This window comes from Anguilla rostrata, chromosome 4 (assembly GCF_018555375.3).
Source record: "Anguilla rostrata isolate EN2019 chromosome 4, ASM1855537v3, whole genome shotgun sequence".
NCBI classification, from domain to species: Eukaryota; Metazoa; Chordata; class Actinopteri; order Anguilliformes; family Anguillidae; genus Anguilla; species Anguilla rostrata.
In genome coordinates this window covers 25,358,095-25,381,326 of record NC_057936.1, presented here as the reverse complement: position 1 = coordinate 25,381,326, position 23,232 = coordinate 25,358,095, and the positions used below count along the sequence as shown (strand labels likewise).

General features: G+C 51.6%; 1 protein-coding gene across 3 annotated transcripts in view; it reads left to right on the top strand.

The window, feature by feature from the left end:
• ncanb (neurocan b) overlaps positions 1–23,232 on the top strand; it is a 136,226-nt gene that overhangs the window by 98,460 nt on the left and 14,534 nt on the right. For all 3 annotated transcript variants that reach the window (XM_064331757.1, XM_064331759.1, XM_064331758.1), the window contains 2 exons: positions 6,078–6,194; positions 18,761–18,874. In XM_064331757.1, coding sequence (XP_064187827.1) covers positions 6,078–6,194; positions 18,761–18,874 — 231 coding nt within the window. The remainder of the gene's footprint in view (positions 1–6,077; positions 6,195–18,760; positions 18,875–23,232) is intronic.

The following is a 23,232-nucleotide window of genomic DNA, read 5'->3' as shown; positions in this document are numbered from 1 at the left end:
TGTGTGTGTGTGTGTGTGCATGTAATTGTGTGTGTGTGTGTGTGTGTGAGTGTGCACGTGTGTGTATATGTATTTGTGTGCGCACGCGTGAGCATGTGTGTGTGTGTGTGGGTACTGAATCTCTGCTCTTGCTCAGTGTTCAGTCATTTTGCTCGCTGTGATTGCCTTGCTTATAATAGTGCTGATTTAAATGACTGTTAATGAGTATGCAAATTACTGAGTGGACAGTTTGTGTTTTAGAGTAATGGGTTTTCCCCCAAAAATACCCACACAACGCAACAGCCTCGCGTGTATTTCGTTTATTTCCCGGCCCTCCAGACGCGTGTGACCCGCTCCGTGTTGCGAGGGTGCCTAATTGGGCACATTCAGCGATTCGCGTCGGCACTATCAGTAATTATAAGCTGCTTGTGTCTGGAGCGCGGCGCGTGCGAAACTGAACACGATTCAGAGTGCGTTAAAATGGCAGCGTAATGGCTGTGCCAATCCAGAACACAAAACCGTTTAACCGGGCTTCAGCGTGCCGCGCTCACACATAACAACCACACTGAGTAGTCAGCCATTTTGCTTGATTTGCGCGCGAGAAGGAAAATGGGGCCAAATGATGTAATTAAACGGGAGACTGGTATCTGATTTTACTCCATTATGAGAAACGCAAAAATGAATTTATACCGACGCAGAATACGCTAAAAGAAATAATAGCGATGGCTCTGAAAGCACAATTTTACACCGTGAGCGTTTTCAAACGAACGCGGCGCTCGGTGAACCCTCCTCGCGGCTGCCTGGTACGGCACTTTAGGCTGGCCTTCTGTGACCGTTACGTTCTGAATGGGATATCAGAATAGACGGTACGGTGGAAGAGGTGTTTCCTGTCCACGTTAGAGGTGAGCTGATCACAGTGCTCGCTCCATGCCTGGGTGTGTTGGTGTTGGGGGGGGGAGGAGGGGGGGGGGGGGGGGGTGGAGTGTCACTGCTCAGTTTGAGCCGCTAACTGGAGTGGTCTCTTCTTTCAGAGCCGCGGCCAATCGAGCAGCGCTCCCGGTAGCCTGGGGAACAGCGTGAGCACCCCGCGCGCGGGCGTGAGAACTACGTGCGTCACGCACAGAACGCGCTCGCGACCCGGGCGGGGCCGGGCTTCTTTGAGCGAGGGACGGGAAACGGGAAAGTCCGGCGAAGTCGATCGGACCCGGTCGGACCCCGGCCCAGTTTGAGCCCGCCGGTCTCCCCAGACCGCGGGCCGCCTCCGGAGGGCGCCGCGCGGGTGAGGCGTCCAACCAGGAAGTGACGGAGCGGCGACGGCGAGCACCTCGCTCCGCGGTATCCGGGCGCGGCCTCCCTCTCAAACCCCTCTCATCGCAGCGCTGAGATTACACTGCAGCGGGCCCGCGGGGGAGAGAGCCGTCTGTGCCGCTGCAGAAAGAGGCTTCTGTGTTCCCAGGGCCAGCGTTTTCGGCTTTCCTTCGCGGTAATTGTGGCCTCGCCCACGGCGAACCGAAACGCCCGCGTCGCGCGAGACCGCCGCGCGGCAGACGACACCCCGCCTCCGCACCGCCGCTCGCTCTCGGCGCCGGGGAGGGCGTTTCTTCCCCCCGCTCTCGGGTCATTGATTAAGGTCACGTCTCACTGAGTTCTGATTCTCGGTGAAGGTGAGCGTTTATGTTTTTCTTCAGCCTTTTCGTGGACGCAGAGAACCTACGGGCTGCAGCAGCGTTCTTTTGCATGTCGAGGAGCGTGCTTGTCTCCACTGATGTGTGAGTGTTTATGTAATGGAACTTTATCCATGCTGGTGCAGTTGTCAGGGCGACTGGGGGATTATTTCCAGTGGTGTCTAAATGTGTCTAAATCCCTAAACCTAACCTGCTTCTGCAGTTGTGTGTGCTCTGCAGTACATTTTTGGCAATGCAGCGTTGAATTTTTTTAAAGCAGGTCTCCCATGATAGGGGCCTGGAGCTTATCAGGCTTGTAGAGATGCATTTGAGCAAGCAAACCCATGATCCCTGTCTCTGGAAACCTATTACAGGGCTCAGTAATCCCAGGAATGATGGAGCGGAGACTGGGGCAGGCTGATTGTGTGTGTGTGGGTGTTTGTGTGTGTGTGTGTGTTTGTGAATGTGTGTGTGTGTGTGTGTGTGTGTTTGTGTGGCTCAGTATGGTGATGGCGAGACTGGGGCTGGCTGATTGTGTGTGTGTGGGTGTTTGTGTGTGTGTGTGTGTTTGTGAATGTGTGTGTGTGTGTGTGTGTGTGTTTGTGTGTGCTTGTATGTGTGTGTGTGTGTGTGTGTATGGGAATGTTTGTGTGTGTTTGTTTGTGTATGTCTATCAGGAGCCTGGCTTGCTTGTCTAAGTTGCACACACACACACACACACACACACACAAGAAGAAAAAAAAGAAAGAAAAAACCCTGAAATATCCTCTCAGCCCAGGGGCCAATTAATTTCCATTCCACATTCAACACCGGTGCAGAAATAAGGGTTTCCGGCACAGGAAGTGAGCTGAAGAGCCAAAATGGCGCACTGGAGACCGCGTCCTGCAGTGTGCTCGACTTCATTAAGATGGATTACCCCGGCGCTGTCCGGACCCGTGGAACAGTGCCCAAAATCAACACAGCGCAGCCACAGTGCTGCACCGCACCACCTATATTTCTGTCCCAGGAACAAAAACTAAGATGAATGCACAGTAACCAGCACCTTTTCTAGCTCATTCTACCAGCCAAGCAGAAAAGAGGTAGAGAGGACTGAGATGGAGAGGGTGAGGGGGACTGTTTCATAAAATGTTGAGGGTAATAAATCATAAGCTGGTACCGAGCAGAAAATCCCCTTATTTATATGTGAAATCAAGTGGACAGTCACCTCTCTCTCTCTCCCTCCCCCCTTTCCCCCTCTCTCTCTCTCTCTCTCCCCCCCCTTTCCCTCTCTCTCTCTCTCACTGTCTCGCTTTCTCTCCCTCTCTCTACATTTTTACACCATCACTCTGTCACTCTTGTCTGGCTGCCAAGGGAACCACCACCCCTCCCGTGAGAATAGATAGAAATATCCCAGCTGTACACACCGCAGAGAGACTAATACAGGCGGAGGAATCCTTTGATAATAGACGGCGCTGGGGTTCAGGCGGTGCTGGCACGTCTGTAATGAAGAGCGCATATTATTAATGCTCGTGGGCATCGCTCTTTTGCCCGAGTGCCCTCTCAGTAGCCTGGCACCCGCTGGCGGACGGCGAGCCCCTTTGTGAGAAACAGGTCGTGACTAATCGCGCGTCTAATTGAACTGAATCAGCGTCCTCTTCCTTGACTTGAGGCTCTGGGCTTGGGAGCTTTTGACTGGGCTCCGTTTGCATTCGAGCATTGAAGATCTCTTTAGGAGTCATTGAAGTGAATCGGGGAGCGGGGTGGGGGGGGGGAGGGGTGGGGGGGGTGAGTCGGGCGCGTCGTAGATATTCTCCATGCGTCGCCTTCTGCCGAGCCGAGCTGGCTGGAGAACGAGGGACTGATTTTTTCGAAAAAAAAAGGTGATATGTGTGCCCCCCCCACATGAGTATTCCCCATCCCACCCACAGTGTGAAGAGGCGCAGTAACCCCCCCCAGCACCCCCCACCCCAGTGCGCTTCGCCAGGCTTCCTGAAAGAAGGTGAACTCAATCATGTCCGCCGTTCGCCGTCCCTCTTTCACTTACCGCCGCCGCCGCCGTTACTCACGGCCTCCGCCGCTCGCCCCAGAGCGGCCGCGCCGCAGCCGCGCCCCTCCTCCCCACCGGTAGCCCGGGAAACGCTAAAGGTCAGGCGTCACACGCGGGCTGCGTGCCTGAAGAGCCGGTTTTAAAGGTGCGGAAACAGAACGTCTCGCTCCGTGAAGCTTCGCTGACTGTCAAAAACTGAGACCAGCGGTATTTTCCGTTTTTTTAAAACGCTGAATGTTCTAGAATCTTCTCTGGCGCGTGCGGGCTTAGTTATGGGCTGTACCATAAGTGTGCGTTGCTGATTTCTGCCGCGGTGGTTAGCTCATGCTTTAAATCCAGCTTTCAGAAGTGGGCTAGCAGTGTTTGGACTGGTGCTTGGCTGCACCAGGAGTGGCTCTGATCAGCCGGGCCATTAAGACACAGGCCTGTCAGCGTCAGCCTCAATGAAGACTAATTGTGGTGGAAGGACACCGGGGGCTGGGCTGCAGCAAATAACCCTCTGTGAAGTGAAATGTCAGGCTAGACTTTTATTGCTAATCTTTCAGCCCAGGTGGTCATTACAGGAACAATCCAACAATGTTGTGAGGACTTGTGTGTGTGTGCGTGGGGGGGGGGGGGGGGGGGGGGGGGTGGGGGGTGGGTACAGACTGCTTCTGCTACTGTGTGTGTGTGTGTGTGTGTGTGTGTGTGCTTGTGTACTGCATGTGTGTGTGTGAGAGATACAGGCTGATGCTGCTACTGTGTGTGTGTGTGTGTGCATGTGTGTGTGTGTGCGTGGTACAGGCTACTGCTACTACTGTGTGTGTGCTTGTGTGGGGGGGGTACAGGCTGCCGCTGCTATAGTGTGTGTGCTTGTTTTTTCTTCGACAGCAGGGAATAAGATAATTTTGCTTCCCTTCATTTTTATTGGTTTGTTACCTCAATTCCACTTGATCATCTGAAGATATCTTATTCGTGTCTGCAAAGTGCAAATTGTGCCTGGGAAGAACTGGACATTGCATTCGAATTTATGGAAACAAGAATGCGATTCGTAGAGATGCAGTTTGTGCAGATGCCGGAGGTACCAGCAGCCAAACATGCCTGGACACCTTCCCTTTGTGCGGTCACCCCTGATCCGAATCCCATATGGTACAGAGAGTGTTGGGTAATCACTGTGAGGCTGGTGGGGCTTCTCCCTCGGGGGGAAAGTGAGAGCGCACCCCCTCGCTTTTTACTCTTCGGCCTGCAGCGTTCCGACTTCATTGAGAAAATAGTTTCCGAGCCGTAGCGATTTTTTTATCTTTGGTGACTTACATTTATTGAGCAAGCCGAGCCGTACAGGGGGGCTGATAAAGCAGATTTGATGTACTGGCTGATCACGTCTCAGCCTCTAAACCTATCTGGAAGAGATAATAAAATGGCGCTAAATCTCTCCCTCCGAGCGCCAAAGATAAAGTGTGGTTTTGGGCAAACGCCCTTGCCAACTCCCCCTCGCAAAATTGGGATTAATTATATCCTTATGTGTCGAATTTCCCACATTCAAATTCAGTCCAGCCCCCCCCCCCCCCCAGTGTCATAGCCCGCTGAAATGAAATGTGCACATTACGGTAAAATGACACTGTAATGTGCAATAACGACGGAGGTCCTCGTTCCCACTTCGTCTGCGTAACAATCTCGTAATTTATGGCGGGTTCCTCGTGAGCAGGATGCGGCGGTTCGCATCGTCCTTCCCCGTGGAGCATCCATCTTGATAAACGGGGGGAGGGGGGGCGGGGGGGCGGGGGCCCCGACAGCGAGCTCTCCAATCTGTCACCTTGCTGAAAGTCACGCGGCGGGGGCCCTCCTCCGTCTTCGTTGGGGACCGCGAGGGCAGAGCCGGGTGTGACAGGCCACTTCCCTGCATCTCCTCTCACACTCCCTGCGCCTCCTTCCTTCCTTCCTCCCAGCCCGTTCGTCCCTGTGCTGCCTTGGCAAAAAAAACAGCCTCCGCGTTCAGTATCCAGGAGCCATCTTGCTTTTTCCTCCCTCTTAATGAATTGCTTCCATTCTGAATAGTGATGGGAAGGAAGTGATCCCGCTGTGGTTTCTTTACAAACCCCCTATACCCCCCTTCCCGCACTACTCCCAAAAAATCACAGAGACCAGGGTTGTAATGTTAGCGATACAGGGGCTGGCCAATCAGTTGCTTCCATCCCGCCTAGCGCCTTTCACAATGGAACTGCTGGAAACACTGACTGGTGTGTGTGTGTGTGTGTGTGTGTGGGGAGGGGTGGGTGATGGTGGTGGGGGTGTTCCGTGGAAGGCCGTGTGCATGATGTTGGGCGCATTAGCCGGCCTGCTAATGAGAGTCAGCGGGGTCTTAGCCCAAACGGCTCGGGTGCCGCTTCTCTATTAACGTGCACCGCTTGGGTGTCGCCCTTTGTCCACAGCGGAGGACAACCCCTGCCACACCAACCCCTGTCTGCACGGAGGGAGCTGTCTGCAGGAAGGGAGGGGCTACAGCTGCTACTGCCCACCGGGGTACTCCGGGGAGAGCTGCGAGATCGGTGAGGAGCGTCGGGGTCACGGGTCAGGGTTCAAAGGGCAACGGATGGAGGGCTGTGCTGAAACTGGCTGGTCCTCCCAACCCGGCTGTTCTCATTTCTAGAGATGAATTTTCATTTAAAATTATTAGTGGTAGCAGTAGTGCCATTACATTAGCGTCATCATCATCATCATCATCATCACCATCATCACATCGGCCACTGTTGCCAGGTCTGTGGGTTTTCCCACAGAATTGAGCTACTTTTGTAGTGGTGAGGTAGGTTGATTTCTTTTGTCTTTAGGTTGCGGGTTGGGTGTTTGGCAAGTTATTAATTTTATCTTCATATAAAATTCCGCATTTTAAAACTAGTGGCAACGCTTCAAAAGTAGCCCAATTCTGTGGCACAACTGCAGTACTGGCAACACAGTCATACACAGGGGGAGTTATAAAGGATTCTTATTTCTGTATATAAATATAAAATGCACTAGCAAATTAAAGCTTAGCCAAGATTTTTCATTATTTCTAAAACAGTCCTAGCAATAAATTAATGCAACATTAATGACACTAATTAGACAATACAGATTAATTCACAGTGGGTGGTTAACATAATATTGATTAAGTTATTGAGTTTTAGCCTGGGATTCAACATTCATTTTATTTCAACTTACTCATTACTTTTCAGTTACCTAAAATTGATTATTACTATGGATAATAAAAAACTGAACCTAAATGCGATTATCATGAACAACGAGAACATTTGCTTTTAATTACTAATAATAATTACAAATATTGACAGTATCTGGTCCCTAATCTGATTTTGACCATACAGACTAGAGACAGATCTCTCTATGTACTATGATGTACAGTTAACATTTGTGTCATATGAGCTATATTATATAGACACACCTCAGTCAGTCATATATGTACTGTATAATATGCACCACAGTGAACAGTGATATCATATGAACTGTATTATACAGTATGTCCATTGCCTGAAGAGGTGAATCATCAAAAGTAAAGTTGACTCTCCCTGCTGAAAACGCCATCTTAAGCCAGCCTAAGTTTGGCTAGCTGGCTGGTTTATGCTGAGTTTTCCACTCTTTTATCTGGTTGCTCAGCCGTTCACCAGCTGACCAGCCTATATAGTCAGCTGGTCTACCAGTTTGACCACCAGCTTACTCAACCAGCTTAACAAGCTTTGTCCAGCTTGAGACCAGTTTTGACCAGCCAAGGACACAGCTGCTCTTAGCTGGAATTTCCAGCTGGGCTGTCATATTAGCTGTAGTGGACAACTCTTCAAACTGCTGAGAGAATCAACAAGGAAGTGAATGGCCCGGGTCCCTGTGGGGGGGAAGGAAATTGTTGTGGGAAGTGAGGTACAGTGCATGGGGCAGTTTGACTGCAGTCGGGATGAGTTGTGCAGCAGTTTCTGGTTATATCTGGTGAATGGAGCTTGGAAGATAAGAGAAAGGGGGCCAGGAGGAGGGGGGGGGTGGCATTGAAAGATGGGGATGATGGTCTGGAGGATCTACAAAGATTCCCATTGACGAGACAGAGGCCATCCAGGAGAGCACTGAGCCCTGGGTGGAGTAGTTGGTGATGGATGTCTGGGTTAAGTGAGAGGGGAGGCTGCTGTCGAATGTTTCTCTGTGGTTTCACTGTGAAGAGTCAATGAGAGATTTTCCTGAGATGGTGAAAACCAATTGCTGCAATTACTCCTGCTGAGGCTGAGTTTGCAAAAGGCCCACGAAGACAAAGAGTGAAATAATACAAAGTCACACCCACAAGGTGATATGCAAGGCCCAAACCCAATGCAATGCAAAGGAAGGAGTTTTATTTTTTTTAAATGTCAAGCGGGAAAAATGACAGCCCACCGATTTGGATGGGTTATGTGTGTGTGTGTGTGTGGTATGTACACGCACGCACGTACACGCGTGATTGTCTGATGATGTAATGGAGTTGCAAGGTAGCTCAAAATCAAAATGTGTATTTGACATGAATGACAAAGTGCACGTTCATAAAAAAAAAAAAAAGGAGATCAGTGTTGATCATTGGTCACAGCTGCTACAGTCCCCCGGGAGAAGGGGGGTGGATGGGGGGGTGGGGATTGGATGGGGGTGGAAGGGGGGAGGGGGGGGTAGTGTAGATCAGATTTTGGCCCTATGGGGACAGAGCAGGGGGCTGCTGGCAGATCAAAGGTCAAGAGCTCCATCACACCAGAGACAGCGGTTTGGCAGGGAGGGGTCAGAGGTAAGGTGGAGTTATTGTCATGGGGTGCGATTGTTAACCAATTGGCCTCCGTCTGCTCTCTCTCTCACACCCACCCCACAGATAAGAGCGGCCGAGGGGCTCGTCACTCACAGTAAATAATGATAGATAAAGAAATGGGAAATTACACTGTTTTCTTTGTATGTCAGGCGTAAGTGAATGTGCGTCGAGTGCATCAGCACATTCATCTGTGATGTCAGCTGAAAGCCATTGGGGCGAAAACTGGAGTGGTGGAGTCAATAACAGGAAATTCATTCATTGCGTATGTTTCTTGGATTAAAATCTAGATTCTACACCGTGCAGAACCGCAGAACTAATTGCTTGCAAAATGTGTGTCAAACTAAATAATTTTGACTTGTGAGTCTTGCTTTTGATCAGAAGTGTGTTAGACATTTAAAACAAGAATGACATCGTCTCAGTCTCTTTTACCTCGATACTTGGACTGCATAGGTGAAGATCTTGATGTTTTTTTACAATCTTTTACAATTGGATTTTTAATTTTTTCATAAATTTTATGTTGACATGTTATTTAGGTTTTTTAAGACCAGTATATGTATGGTGTAGAAGCCCACTCTAAGGAGTTTCAGTAATTGGTTTTTCTGGCCTGTTGTGGAGTGTTTGGGAGACTGATGTCTATGGTGTTGGCAATATTAATTAAAACTCAAGGCAATCAGGATAATTGCATATTACTCCAAACGCCTGACCAGACTTGGTATGACTTAAATCTTGAACTCGTGAAGTTCCTGACAAGACAGAGGTAAGATTAGAACGGAAATAAAATATTAAACACTTCCTTTATTTTTCTTTCTCCCGCTGTCATTTTTTTTCACGTTCAGTCATCCTCGTATTTTTTTTTTCCTATTGCCTTTTCTCGTAGTTCTATTCAGGCTTTGTGTGACTCTACTCAAAATCATTACCATACATCAGTGTAGTGTCATTACCGACAGAGCCAGGTAACAAGCTCCCCGTATTCCATTTCCCTGTATTTTGAAAGAAATTTCATTTTTGAGGACGAGGTTCCTAGAACTGAGGAACCCCTTGGAGATAATCCTCAGGATTTATGCTTTTATGCAATTATTTCTGGGAGGGGGTGGGGGGGGGGGGGGGGGCGTTTAGAGTCCCTGCATAATGTATGCCCAGTGTTCAGTGGGCTGGAAGGATGAAACATTCATGAGGTTCGGAGATCTCCACCGAAGGGAGGCCCCGGACCGGGAGAGCGTGAGCAGGGCAGGTGGCGGGGAACGGGGCGGGGGCACCAGAGGGCAGAGGGGCAGGTGGCGGGGAACGGGGCGGGGGCACCAGAGGGCAGAGGGGCAGGAAGTCAAGTCTGTTCCTCTCAGTCGGCGGCCGCTAGGGCGATCCGGCTGCTGGAGAGGGGCGCCTCCGACGACCTCGCTTAGAGCGAGGAGGTAATGAGGAGGAGGGCTGTGGAGTGGGCCTCTCGCGTTAAGTGATGAGCTGTTCTTTTACCCTGAACTTTCTGCTGCTCGGTGCGGGCTGGTCCGCGCTCGCAGCCTGGATTGCCTGTGAACTGTGCATTGGTGGACGGGGCTTAGCCAATGAGTAAGGTCACTTCTGAAGTCAGTTATCCAGGAAGAACAAGAACAAGGTTAAAGGTTAAAAATAAAGTTTTTTTTTAACTGGCTTAACTTTTTTTTTTTTTAAACTGAACTCTTAGGGCTGGTGTGCTCTAAATTATTCTAAATTGTCACACTGTGGAAAATTAGCCAGCTTTTTTAAAGTTGTGTTCTTTGTTATGGGATCCCAGTGGGATTCATAGTTAACTGCGGGGAACTGACGAGGAGAATGTGTGGGGCATATCCGTGTGGGGAAAAATGGGTCCCGTGTGCCCCCTCGTTCCCCTTCCGCTTCCATCCTCAGGCACAACCACTGGGAAGGGCCTGAGTAAGACACGCAGCTGTCTCTCTGCCTCTTCCAGCGGGCCAGAAGCCTGCCTGCGCTCCCAGCCTCCTTCATGGGCTGGGGCTGATAATGGGGCGGCTCTGGATGCTTGAAGACGACGCCCTGCAGCAGAGTTTTGTAGGAGGATTCTTTTTTTTTTAAGGCAGCTTGATTCCATGTATTGACATTTTCAGCCGAGCAGAGTTTGGCTTGGCTGATGGGCAGGTTGCTGGTGGGTGGAGAGTGGAACATGGACACATTCTCTTGTATTGATTTGAGCTAAAGGGGATTAGCATTCAGCCCAGCCTCAGCAAAGCGGTACAGAATCTCTTCTCCGCGATGGTCGAGGTTGCGAAATAATTCTTTTTTTTTTTAAATCCCCAGTTCTTTGTCGTGAAATAGAATCTAAACAACACAAAAACAACAGAAAATAGAAAAGCAGAAAAGGACGGAATAATATTAGAGCAGAACAACCCGTGAATCTTGCCTAGCCTTCGCGGAAGAAAAGCCATCCTTTAAGGTTTGTCTCCGTTGTGCACAGAGCAGAGGGGGAAAAAGGGAGAGTTGTACTTCGAGAGCCTCTCTGCCCAGATCCTTGTTCACAGATAATGGAGGAATTACGATGGGACCAGCAGCCTTCCTCCAGAGCACCCCGAAACTTACACGATATGAACAAAAGTATCTGGACACCCCTTGGTCTGGGGCTGTTTTTCATGGTTTGGGCTAGGTCCCTTAGTTGCAGCGAAGGCAAATATTAATGCTACAGCATACAGTCACATTCTTGATGATTCTGTGCTTCCCCAACAGTTTGGGGAAGGCCCTTTCCTGTTTCAGCATGACAGTGGCCCCCGGGCACATAGCGAGCTCCCTATAGAAATGGTTTTGTCAAGAACGATGTGGAAGAACTTGAGTGGCCTACACAGAGCCTTGACCTCAACCCCATCCAACACCCATTTCACTGCTCCTTCTGCCAAACACAAGGGAAGACAGTGCTGGTGGATTTCTTTTCCCACACTTCCGAAATGAGTTCAGTTATTTTGCATCCAAAATGTAAGCACCATGGACTCTAAGCCTCTCCCCTGATAGGTCTCTGGTGATTATGTAATAGATGTGTACCTCAATACGATCTCCCTCTGGGCGTTTATTGGTTTCAGAGAAAGCGCGCAGTACCCTCCTAACATGCAGTCAAGATGGCCGAAATCCCACTGCTGCGCCATTGCGCGCTGCTGCCTGGTTCACGAGTTGCCATGGCGTTATGTGCTTCACTCACACGCAGTCATGACCGCCACCCAGACCGTTACAGTCGGCCACTTGTGCAGGTGCTCTCCTGAACATGCCTAGTCCCGGCACCGTAGGGAAATGGCGTGCTTATCGGAAGAGGAAACACAAGCTGAGAGACGGTTCTCAGTCCCCCATCACAGCGCCCGAAAATGGAGGAGATCAAAAGAGGCACATGGCACTCCATGCAGGTGTGAACGTGTGATGACTGAGTCAGTAGAAGGTCTAAAGATTCCACTGTAATAAGATTCCAATAACTCAGAAGGGTGGCACCTGAGTTAATATACTGAATAAGTGAAGTTTTTGAATGCCCCACTGTTTAAACAGGGCTGAAAAAGACATGAGAAATCAGTGATGTAAAGGTTATGGGTTACCTCCCTGTGCACTGCATCTGACTTATAATGCACTCCTGCTTGACAGATATTCTGTCTGTTTGCAGATGGATTAAAATTTTCTTCTGTTCTTTCGGTTATTCTCTGTCTTCCCTGAAACCTCTCTACTTCAAAGCTCTCGCTCAGTTTTTTTTTCTCTTCGCCTTACCTTTATCTCTCTCTATTTCTCTCTCTTGCTTTCTGTCTCTTATTCTCTCTTTCCCTTCCTGCTCCTCTCCCGTTCTCTCCCCCTTGCTCTCGCTTGCTTCACTGCCTCCGGCCTGTTGTTATTTGGTGGAGTTTGTATGGAAATTGGTCCGCGCTGCTGAGACAAAGGGGGCGGGTGCATCCCCAAGCACCCCAGCCCTCATGCAAGCAGTGCATTTCATTTCCAGATCTAGGACACCTCTGTAAATTCAACCATCCCTTGCCCTTACACACACACACACACACATGCGTGTGCGCACACACACACACACGCAGATACACACACACACATACACACGCACACACACACACACAGATGCACATGCACCGCACGTTTCAGCTGTACTCTCGGCCATATGCTGAGATGATTAGACGGGGGTGTTAAAGAGATCCAAACTCAGCTCACAATGAAGCCGTCATCGCCTCTGCCTGTTAGGGCGCGCGCCGCGGCTATCGCATTAGCATCGGAGCGCGCTCGGCTCGGTCTGAGAGATTCATGCGGACGGGGCCGTTAGTGTCTGCGCGCCGCGTCCCCCCCGCTCACGCCAGGTGGTGCGCGGGGAGCCGGGGCGTGATGGGAACCTGCCAGATTGGGAGCTGCGTGCCGGAGAGGAGCGCTGCTGTTTGGGGAGAGCGGTCCCGCCGGAGCGGGGGGGACGGCTGATTGATGGGCCCGGCTCGCGCCTCGTCCGTCTGGCGCCGCGCCGCTCCTTAGGAAAGATGATTGGCTCCGCCCGCCGCGCGCGCTTCATTAATTCGCCCCCCCGCCCGTCATTTGCTGGCTTTTTGCGCCAATGATCGGAGCCGCCTCGGAGCAGGAGGCGTTTTCGCAATCGAGCCTAAAAACGCGCCCGACCCCTTTAAAATGCCCGCCGGCGGCCTGGAGGAAGAGGGTGCTGTTTACCGACTGAGGAAGAGGCGCACCGCCGCCGTGATGGACGCGGTGTTTGTGTGCCCCGGCGCCGCGCCTCGTCAGACGCGGGCCAGCTGGTTAACGAGCTCACGGCGTGTGTTTCACACACCTGCTCGTCAGGGACGCGCGCGGGGTCCTAATGCACCTGTTCAGCAGGTTAGACGTCAACCGAGGGGTGCTGAGGGGGACGAATTAAAAAAAAAGACTTCGGCTACGACGTCGCTGATACAAAGCTGATTTACAAACTGTTCGCGAGACGGGCGTTTGAAGTGCTACCGCCAGCGCGGCGTTTCACTCCAGCAGGGCGCGTCAGAGCAGAGCCAAGGCAGGCCAGTCGCACAGTCCGTTCTTATTAAACTCTCTGGGTCCAGATTGATTTTGCATTAAGGGGGAGTGCTGGTCTTTACAGCCTCTTATCGGGGCAGCAGGCGGGGACGCTGTCTCCGGCGGGGGCCCCACCGGGCGGGGGGGAAGAGCCCTTATCTCCGCCCCAGCTGCTCGCCCCATTGTGCGCGGCGTCCGCGGGGCACCGCGGGGGCGCGCCCGGGTTCGACTGGGGCGGGGCCTCCTCCTGCCGCAGCGCTGCCGTAAATCACACAGATCCCTGCTCAGAGAGAGGGGGAGAGAGAGAGAGAGAGAGAGGGAGAGATTCCTGCCTGAAACTGCACATGGAAGAGAAGAGAGAAGGAGAGAGAGAGGGAAGGAGAGAGAGGGAGGGAGAGTGAGAAAGGAGAGTGCCGATTGGAACTGCACATGGAAGAGAGGAGAGAAGAAGAGAGAGAGGGAGGGAGGGAGAGAGGAGAGGAGATGGGTGAGAGGGAGAGAGTTGATTAGGGAGAGAGGGGGTGATGGAGAGAGAGAATGAATGATGAATGAATGAGTTTGGTCTGCCTTATTTTTCTTGAGAGTGCTTTAGATCAGAGGGAAAGAGAGGGAGATAGAGAGGGAGAGTTCAAGAGAGAGGGAAGAGAGAGAATGAGACAAAGAGATGGAGGGAAGAGAGAGACGGAAGAGAGAGAAGGAGGGAAAAAGAGTGGGAGAGAGTTGTTTTTGAGCACAGTTGTGTGCAAGCTGCTCCAAACTCCACACACGAAGCAGAAAATTATTGAAGAGAACCAGAAAACTGTGGAGCTGACTCACACTGTCCCCAGTGGCACGTGTGCCCTTCCCAGCTTCGTCAAAAACTGTCGCTCCTACCTTCTCTCCTCTCTTCCATGTGCAGTTTCATTCGGCTCTCTCTCTCTCTCTCCTTCTCTCCTCTCTTCCATGTGCAGTTTCATTCGACACTCTCTCTCTCTCTATCTCTCTCTCTCTCTCTTCCATGTGCAATTCCATTCGGCACTCTCTCTCTCTCTATCTCTCTCCTTCTCTCCTCTCTTCCAGTGCACTTCTCATCGGCCTCTCTCTCTCTCTTCATCTTCATCCTCTCTCCTCTCTCTCTTTCTCTCCTCTCTTCCATGTGCAGTTTCAGTCGGCACTCTCTCTCTCTCTCTCTCTCTCTCTCCCTCTCTCTCTTTCTCTCCTCTCTTCCATGTGCAGTTCTAGTTGGCACCGGCCTTTGGAAGTGTCAGTCTGCAGTATCTGTGTGGGCGTCTGACAAACAATAGAGGCGGTCAACTGCTGTGAGACAGAGAAGTCCTGCAGAGGGGCATTGATTAGGCTCAGGAGTCAGACGCGTTTTGGCTGAAGAGTCGTATGTCATCAGTGGACTGCATGGATCCCTCTCTCTGTCTCTTTCCAAGGCTCAGTATCCTGCAAGAATGGCTGTGCTTTTATGCTGCGCCACGATGCATGAGTTTCCCTCAGACAAGCCTTCACAAAAATCATTTAAGTAAAACAATCAAATGTGATTTTATATGTAGGGGTTCAGAGTCTTAGGAACCGAGGACACTGAGAAGGAGCTGGTAGCAAGGTCATGGTGGAACCTGGCCAGCCTTTTGGGGGGTAGCTCTCTCTCCATCTCCTCATAACTGACAGCTGAGGGGGAGAGATGGGTGCGCCACGGCCTGTTTGTGCTCCGCTTTCTGAAGGCTTTCCTGGCTCTGTATTAGCGCGTGTGGGGGAAGCGAGCTGCCCAATAGGAGAGGCGAAAGTTTGAGATGTTGTGACATCCCACCTCATTAGCTTCTCCGCGGCGCAGGTTTGGTTCCACCAGGCCCAGCCTGTACGCTGTAATTCCAACAGCGGCCTTAAACTCGTTCCGCTTCGGCTCCCAGCTGGCGCGGGGCTGCCGAGCTTGTCCATCACAGCGCTCACCCTCAGCCGCAGAACACAGGTCGCCTTGCGACTGAGCACCGCTGAGCTACTGAGCACCACGCTGCTCTGCTCGTCATCAGGGCTCAGCACCTCGCCCAATTACTGCACAGCAAAAACCGGTCTGTCTGAACAAGTGTTTTAGTCTAGTAAGGAGGCTTTTTTTTAATTAGATTTTTTTTGTTTTTTTATGTTGCTTTTCGCTTGTCAAGTGAAATTGTCTACAAACCCCTACAACAGATCTTGAAACGCGTGTCTCACCTCTCTGGCAATCTTTCTGTCTTATTTAGCTAAAGAAGTAATAAATTAAGACCATAAGACTAAATATAAGACTAAAATATTTGTTAACACTGGCTTATTTTTTTTATTTTTGCAGTGTAAATCACCCAATTATGTTGACTCCCATCCTTTTTTACTCCGTGCCCACGCTGGTCTACGCCTGTCAGCTCCACAGCGTTTCCTTCTGTTTCGGGGGCTGTCGATAGCCGCGTACTCGCGTTAATAGATTCCTCCGTCTCTAATTTAGCCCTCTACGCGCCCTCCATCCTAAATGAGTTTCCTCCTTGGCATTTTGAAGTTCACAAGATCTCCTCTAATTGATCAAAACGCCGTTTGATCTGGAAGGCGCTGGCATTTAATTTGCCGTAGTGGGCCCCTTGTGTGCGCCGCTGTGACAGGCCACACTTTTTACTGCCTCTGAAAGCGGGTGACAGGCTCGACTCAGAGGCGAAGAGTAGAAGGCTTTATGCGGCCGCTTACTCATTCTTCATTATTTATTCCTTGTTTACGTCCGGTTTACTTCAGAGGACTGCGCTTTTTATTAGCCGAGCGCTCGAACAGGAGCCCGCTACGTCGCGTAGCCTCATGAGGTCACTATCAGGGATGTGGTAAATGTAAATAATTGTGTTAGCAGAAACCGGTCTCTCCCTCTCCACTCCCTCATGTTGCTTTTTTTTTGTCTCCCCGTTCTTTTTCTCCTCCTCTAACAGGCTAACCCCTCTGTTGAATCCATAAAGTAATTCTCGCTGAAAAGACAAGACTATTCACATTTTGCCAAAGCAATTACAGTGAGGACAATCATTAGCAACACAACGTGCGCCGCCCTGAAAGAGAGCCATTTATCCTTCAAACGTTAAACGGTAATAAAATAAAGTCCGCGCCGCCGCGGAATCTCAATGCGCTCTTTCAAACTGTCATTAGGTTCCCGTACGCCTTTGGCAGCGAGCCACGGTTCTGGGCCCGCTCAGGAAATTTTGGGAGCCTTCCTCGCATTCTGAGTGGGGTCCGCGCCGTCCCGCTGCACGCGGGGTACCCCGGCCGCGATCCGAGCGCCGCTCTTTTCGCGCTTCGGAAGCGAGAAGAATTGATTTCCGTTTCGATGCGACGCGCGAGAGCTACACCAGCTCTTTTTTGTTTTGTTTTTTTGCTCCGCGCAGCGTTTTTCTGTGAGGGTTGGAGGGTTGTTTCGAGCCCGGCGCTCTTTAGCTCGCTGTGATCTCTGACAGTCCGAAGGGTCTCCGCTGCGCCCGACGCCGCGCTGCATCTCGCCGCCCGTCACTCCGGCCTCCGCTCCGCCGCTGACGTTAGCGCCCGTCTCGGATAGGCCGGAGCCGCGGCGCGTTCCTCCTGACGCTGTTGTCAAACACGCTCGTATTTTTAATCGCTAAAATGTTGTGAAGTAGCGCGTTTCTCTTAATGCCGGGGCGGCGATGGACAGCAGGGTAGCAGAGTATCGACGCGGCCGGCCCTGACTCATCGGCATGGGGCGGACGGCCGCGCGGCCCCAGGTGTGCACACGCCTCTGCCGAGGCTGAAATTGAAAGCATAAATCTGACCGAGGGAGGCAGAGACAAAGGAAACGGGACGATCCCGTGAGGCGAAGGACGGGCCCCGCCCCCTTTTCCCAGAAAGGCGGGAAATAACGGAAAGTGTGAGTAGTTTTGGCCCCGCTGCACCCACTGGGAGAGGGAAGCACGCTGCTGGGAGGGCTGTTTCTTGCCTCTGTTGTTCCTCCATGTTTTTTCTGGTTTGTGTGTGTGACCCCATCCGGGCCTGTCGCCCTCAGAGGGCTTTGTGATGGCTGGAAAATGAGCACCGCCTCCCGCCTCGCCTCATTGGATAGCCGCCTGTCACGTTCGCGTTTACCGTTGGTATGAGCACAGTAGGGTGACCAGCCTTCCACACCAACGGGTGATTTTCCTCACTTTCCATTACAGTCAGTGGCGGTTTTTTTCCTCTCTCAGTCACCGCGTGATCCCTCTTCATGATGCACGATCACCCACATGGGTTTGATTTCCGCCACGCTGCTTGGCGGGATCTATCCTGCCTGGGAAGGAGTCCTTCAGCAGCTTCACGGACCAGTAGTCCCACACACAGAACTGTGTGTCCCGTGGAGTTTGAGCATTGGACACACAGTGTAACAGTATATTCATTTTTGAATGTGAACGATGGTTGAACTGGACCAGGTTGGGGAGACATGTAGGCAGCCCAATCATGTGAAAGAGCAGTGTGTGGTGCACTCTCGAGCTGCTGCGTCATTGTCTAGACAGACAAACCCACACTGCTGTCAGCGCGGGTGCCGTAGTCTGCCGAGTCTCCCCTCAACGTCTGTCTCCTGTCTCAACGCCACTTTGAAGTAAAGGGCAGTGCATTGTGGGTAAACACTTCTGCTCGCTACAAAAGCTCATTAATCCAGCCAGAGGAGCAGCCGTCCTCCTGACTTTAGGGATCTTAAGAACTCCGGTTCCCCTCTGCCCCCGTTCGCCGCCCCCGATACTGTGGCCTGGGAGAGAGGCTCAGATGGTTCCAGGCCAAAAGGACACCAGCTGTGTTTGCAATGATTTTGCCCTCAGGCCCAGATAAGCAGAAGAACTAGTTCAGATCCCTGTCTTTCCCAGCGGGTTGGCCTCTGCTTTGTTTGCAAGAAGAAACTATAATTATGTGTCTGTGGGTTTGTGTGGGTGTTTGAGCCACGCTTGGGGTCAGCGCTAAGTGAGTGTAAAAATCGAGCTTTTTGAGCCTGGAAAAAAAACCGCAAAACACGAGAGAAGGAAATGGAAGAAGTCACAATGTCTTCATTTGTTCTGTTTGCACACGGCGTCCTTCACTCTTCCTCAGCCATTTTCCCCGACGGATTCCCGTCAGTCTGGTCTGGCTGCAGAATCCGCGTGTCCTTGGAAAGTTTTGAAATAAGGATCATTCAGACCCAGTACTGATCGAAGTAGTCAGTTTTCTTCAAAATCAGGCCAGTTTAAAAATGGCACAGTGGTTATATTTCCAACTGCCAGTCCAACGGTATGTTTTCTTTTATAGGTAAGTGGAAGTGACGGGTGGAGAAGATCGTGGCTGGTGTCGTTTTTTCTTACCACCGCTGCTGTTGTTCCTTTGCCACTGCAGACATCGACGACTGCCAGTCGAATCCGTGTCAAAATGGAGGAACCTGCATCGACGAGATAGACTCCTTCGTCTGCTTGTGCCTGCCAAGCTATGGTGGGGCGACATGTGAGAAAGGTAAGATAAAAGCGAGCGTACGTGCATTCGTACAACTTTCACAGGAGAGCGCGTCTCTTACAGGAAGATAGAAGGGCGATTATTGAGAGAAAACATAGCAATGCTACTGCAGGAGACAAAACACTTGCAGCTGAACAGGCTCGCAGGAGTTCCTTGTTTTTGAGAATGTCATTATCCAAAACAAGTGCGCATGGTGGAAGATTAAAAAAAACAAATAAGCAATTCAAAAAATGATGAGAGCAAACCTACATTTTACAAATAGCATCAGGGAAGAATGTTTCAGCCCACAACCGACTGTTCTAGGCGGCACAAGTGACTCTTTGAAATTCTTTGTCATCTATCCCTACAAAATTAAAATAACAAACTCACTCAACTGATTCAGACTGAGTCAGCAGGACTGAATCTGTCCTGTTCTTTCAGAGGAAATGTTGTTGGGTTTTCACTGCTGTGAAAGATAAACGTCCTCGTTGAGCTTCCGAAAGATGCCAGTCCCGACGTCCCTCTCAGGACCAGGTGGTTTCCTGGCCCGATGCCCCCGACCCCCCCCCCCCCAGTCTGAGTAAGCCAGAGGAAATAAGGGATTTGGGACCACACATAATTGGAAATACACATTTCCTCCGATGCCTCAAATCCTGCCTCTAGTGATGAGTTCCATCTCCCCCACCGGTCTGCTTTTGTTTGCTACATCTCTTCCTCGCCCACAACACACCCCCCCCCTTTCCCTTGCCCCCCCATCCCAATCCATCCCTTAGCCAACAGCAGAAGGGCTGTGCTCCAGCATCTGCCTCACAGGCGGGGAAGTAATGAGGTGTGGGAGATCGATTCCTCTCCCTGCGCAAAGATAGAGGCCGGGGCCAGGGTGCAATTTGGGGGAAAGGGCGCACCTGAGGAGGTGAAGGGGGTCCTGGGAGTGAAACCCCCCCCACCCCTGACACACACACACACACACACACACTCATACACACACACACACTCTCTCTCTCACACATACACACACACTCATACACACACACACTCTCTCTCTCTCACACATACACACACACACACACACTCTCTCTCACACATACACACACACTCATACACACACACACACTCTCTCTCACACACATACACACACTCATACACACACACACACTCTCTCTCTCACACATACACACACACACACACACACACACATACACACTCAAACACACTCTCTCTCACACACATACACAGACAAGGTCCCTAACCTCCTGCCTTCAAGCAGACCAGTGGGCCGTTCACAGGGAAGAGGGCTGAGAGGGAGAGCGCAGGGGGGGTCAGTTATTAAAAAACCAGCAGCCTGTCTCTCCCAGCGCCTCGCCACACTCCGCCCCCCCGCTCCCCCGCTCCCCGGGCTTCCCGCTCCCCGGGTGGGTGCCGCGGGGCCCAGCTCCTTAACCGCCTTCAGGGCTGAGCAGGGCCAGCAGGCAGCAGGGGGCCCGAGGCTGGGGGCCCGAAGCTGCCCTTCTCTCCACTCTTTCATATTCACTGTTGGAGGGTTCATTATTAAACCTTTGAAGACTCGTTTTTTTGGAATGTTTTTTTTAAATTCTAAGTAAATGTTCTGGAGTGGCATTGCTTTCAGTTACCGGTAGTGATTATTACATCAGCAATAGAACATTTTAATTGCATATTTGTTATCTTGCGCCTTCTAAAGGGTTAAACACCAATATCATGGAAATCACACCATGAACTTGCTGGGTACTGCTCCCTGGGCTCAACATGTTTGTATTTCAAAAATTCATTTATGAATGCTGAATGGAAAGTGAGAAAGTATTTTCATATTGAATCACCTTGTACCATAAGCTTCTTTCTGAGATTGTCTTTAGTGCTTTTTTCAAAGGTAACCTAAATAATCTCTGCAATCTTTGAGTTCACCCACGTGCCTCATTTCTTACAATCCAGAGTCAGCCTCCTTTCAAATGAAAGGCCTCAGATCTTTGATGCCGACCTCCTTCATCCTGACATTCTAGTTTCCATGGAGACCGCGCTCTGAGTCGATAAGTTTCCCCGCAGAAATTGCCAAATGACCGTAAGGCATCGCCTGGCTACACGCGACCCAGCTGTGAAGCCGCTGGGGCGTGGCCTATTAGCGCCGCTCGGGCTTCGCGCCGGCCCGTCAGCGCGGGGCGTCGGGATCCAGCCCGGCGGCGGGCCCCGCGGCCCCGCGCCAGATCGTCCCCACGGCGATACCGGAGGGCTTCCTCAGACTCAACCCTTCGAGTAGATTAATGAAACGCTCCGGTTCTGTCGCGGCAGGAAGACTCGATGGGGAAGAGGGCCCCAGCGCTACCTCGCTCCCCGCGCCTGCGTTCCTAAGACAGCGGTGTCAGGTCGTCTTCCTTTTCGTTTCCCGGTGACGCGCTCCGGATTGACGTCTCCCTTTATTGCCCGTCATCCCAAAGCGAAAGTCGCGCCTCTCTGCTTCCCTCAGCAAATCTTTGCATGTTGCGCGCCGTCCGGAGCGCTCGCCAATTACGCCGCTGTCCGGGAAACTGACGGCTCGCGGTTTTGACTCCGCGGTGCGTACGCAGGAACCCCCCAGCGCCGTGAACTCCGCCGTCCCCCCGCCTCCGCAGCGCGTGCAAACAGAATTAAAAAGGCGGCTGTTATGCCACACAGTTAATTAATCCCAAGGCAGGCCGAGCCACGCTCTCGCTATCTCTGAGGAATTTCATTATTTTATAAACTGACAGTTTATCTTATCTGTTAATTATTCATGTTACCTTTTTTCCCCCTGCAGAGGAAAAGGTGGTCTTTGATAAAAATAAAAAAAAACGAATCCCCGAAGTGCTGTTAATTGGGCTTATGGGCTATTAATGTAAGTCTTGCTGGAGCCTCCCTGCAGGACTCCACAGTGAGGCGGGAGACGGAGATGATCTACAGTACTCTCAGGAAGAACAAATAACATACACACCAAACTCATTCATTCTCCCTCTCTCTCCGTCTTTCTCCCATCCGTCTGCTGCGCCAGAGCCATTGTCATATCTGTTTTCCGTTTGGCTAATATTTATATCGGAGCGGGAGGCCAGTGTCCCCGTTCTTTTCATGTCTTGTCAGTGGCTAAGAAATCATACGAAGCCGCGGAGGTCTGTGGATACCGTTGCTAGCGCCGCAGCTCCTGCGGGCTAGCCTTGAGGCCCCGGCTGCACCTCCTGCGGGCTAGCCTTGAGGCCCCGGCTGCACCAGGCGTGCGGGCTGAGCGCAGCTCAAGCTAATACCAGGCCTAGTCATCACAGAGCATCCTGCCTTCTCCGTCCATCTGCCACTCAGCCTGCTGCCTCAGACGAGCACCAGGCCTCAAAGGGTCCGACGCGCCGGGGAGCTCACGCCTGGTGCAGCCGGGGCCTCAAGGCTAGCCGACGCCTGTTCAGCGGCTCGAGCTAGCCCGCACGCCTGTGCAGCCGGCTCAGCAGCCGCGCCTGGTTCAGCGGGCCTCGAGGCCGGCTGCACCAGCGTGCGGGCTAGCCTCGAGCCCGGCTGACCAGGCGTGCGGGCTAGCCTTGAGGCCCCGGCTGCACCAGGCCTGAGCTCCTCGGCGCGTCGGACCCTTTGAGGCCTGGTGCTCGTCTGAGGCAGCAGGCTGAGTGGCAGATGGACGGAGAAGGCAGGATGCTCTGCGATGGCTAGGCCTGGTATTAGCTTGAGCTGCGCTCCGACGCGCTCTGGCCTGGGCTAGCGGTTAGCAGCCTGTCCTGGACAGCAGTGGGGCCTCGCCTCTCTGCATAAGCACTTTTCCAAAGACATGGTTCAGCAAACAGGCTGTGAAATTATTTTTTTTCCTCTCCTTCCCTTTCAGAGTCTCTTCAGTAATATTAATATTAAGATTAATACTAAGATCTATTGATTCTAATGGCACATTGCAAGGGGCATGTGTAAAGAATTAAAAGGAAGACTGAAAGAAGGATCAGTTTGAAGGACCTCACCATGCGGTGTTGACTCTCGACAAATATTTCTGTATCCTGTTTAGTGAGCTTTTAGCATCTGTAGGTTTATAACTGATCTGTAAGTTTGGACTCAACTGTCAAACAAACTCTGAGGTGCCCTGGAACTGAAGCTAAAAAGTTGCTGTCATGGTGCATAAATCTGAACCGACATTTTTATTTTATTATTATTCTTTTTTTACCACAGTGTCCAATTAAGGATGACCACTCGCGTATTGCATTTTTGTGGTTGCTCCTTCCCTGTTACACGTGGGGCTTGCAGCAGTGCTGTAGAGCAGTGTAACTGTGGCAGCTGCATGAGCGAGCGCTGGACGGGAGCGGAGGGATTCGGGAAGCCGGGCTCCCCTTCCCGGAGAGTCACGGAACGCCGGCACCCCTTCCCTACGCCCGGCC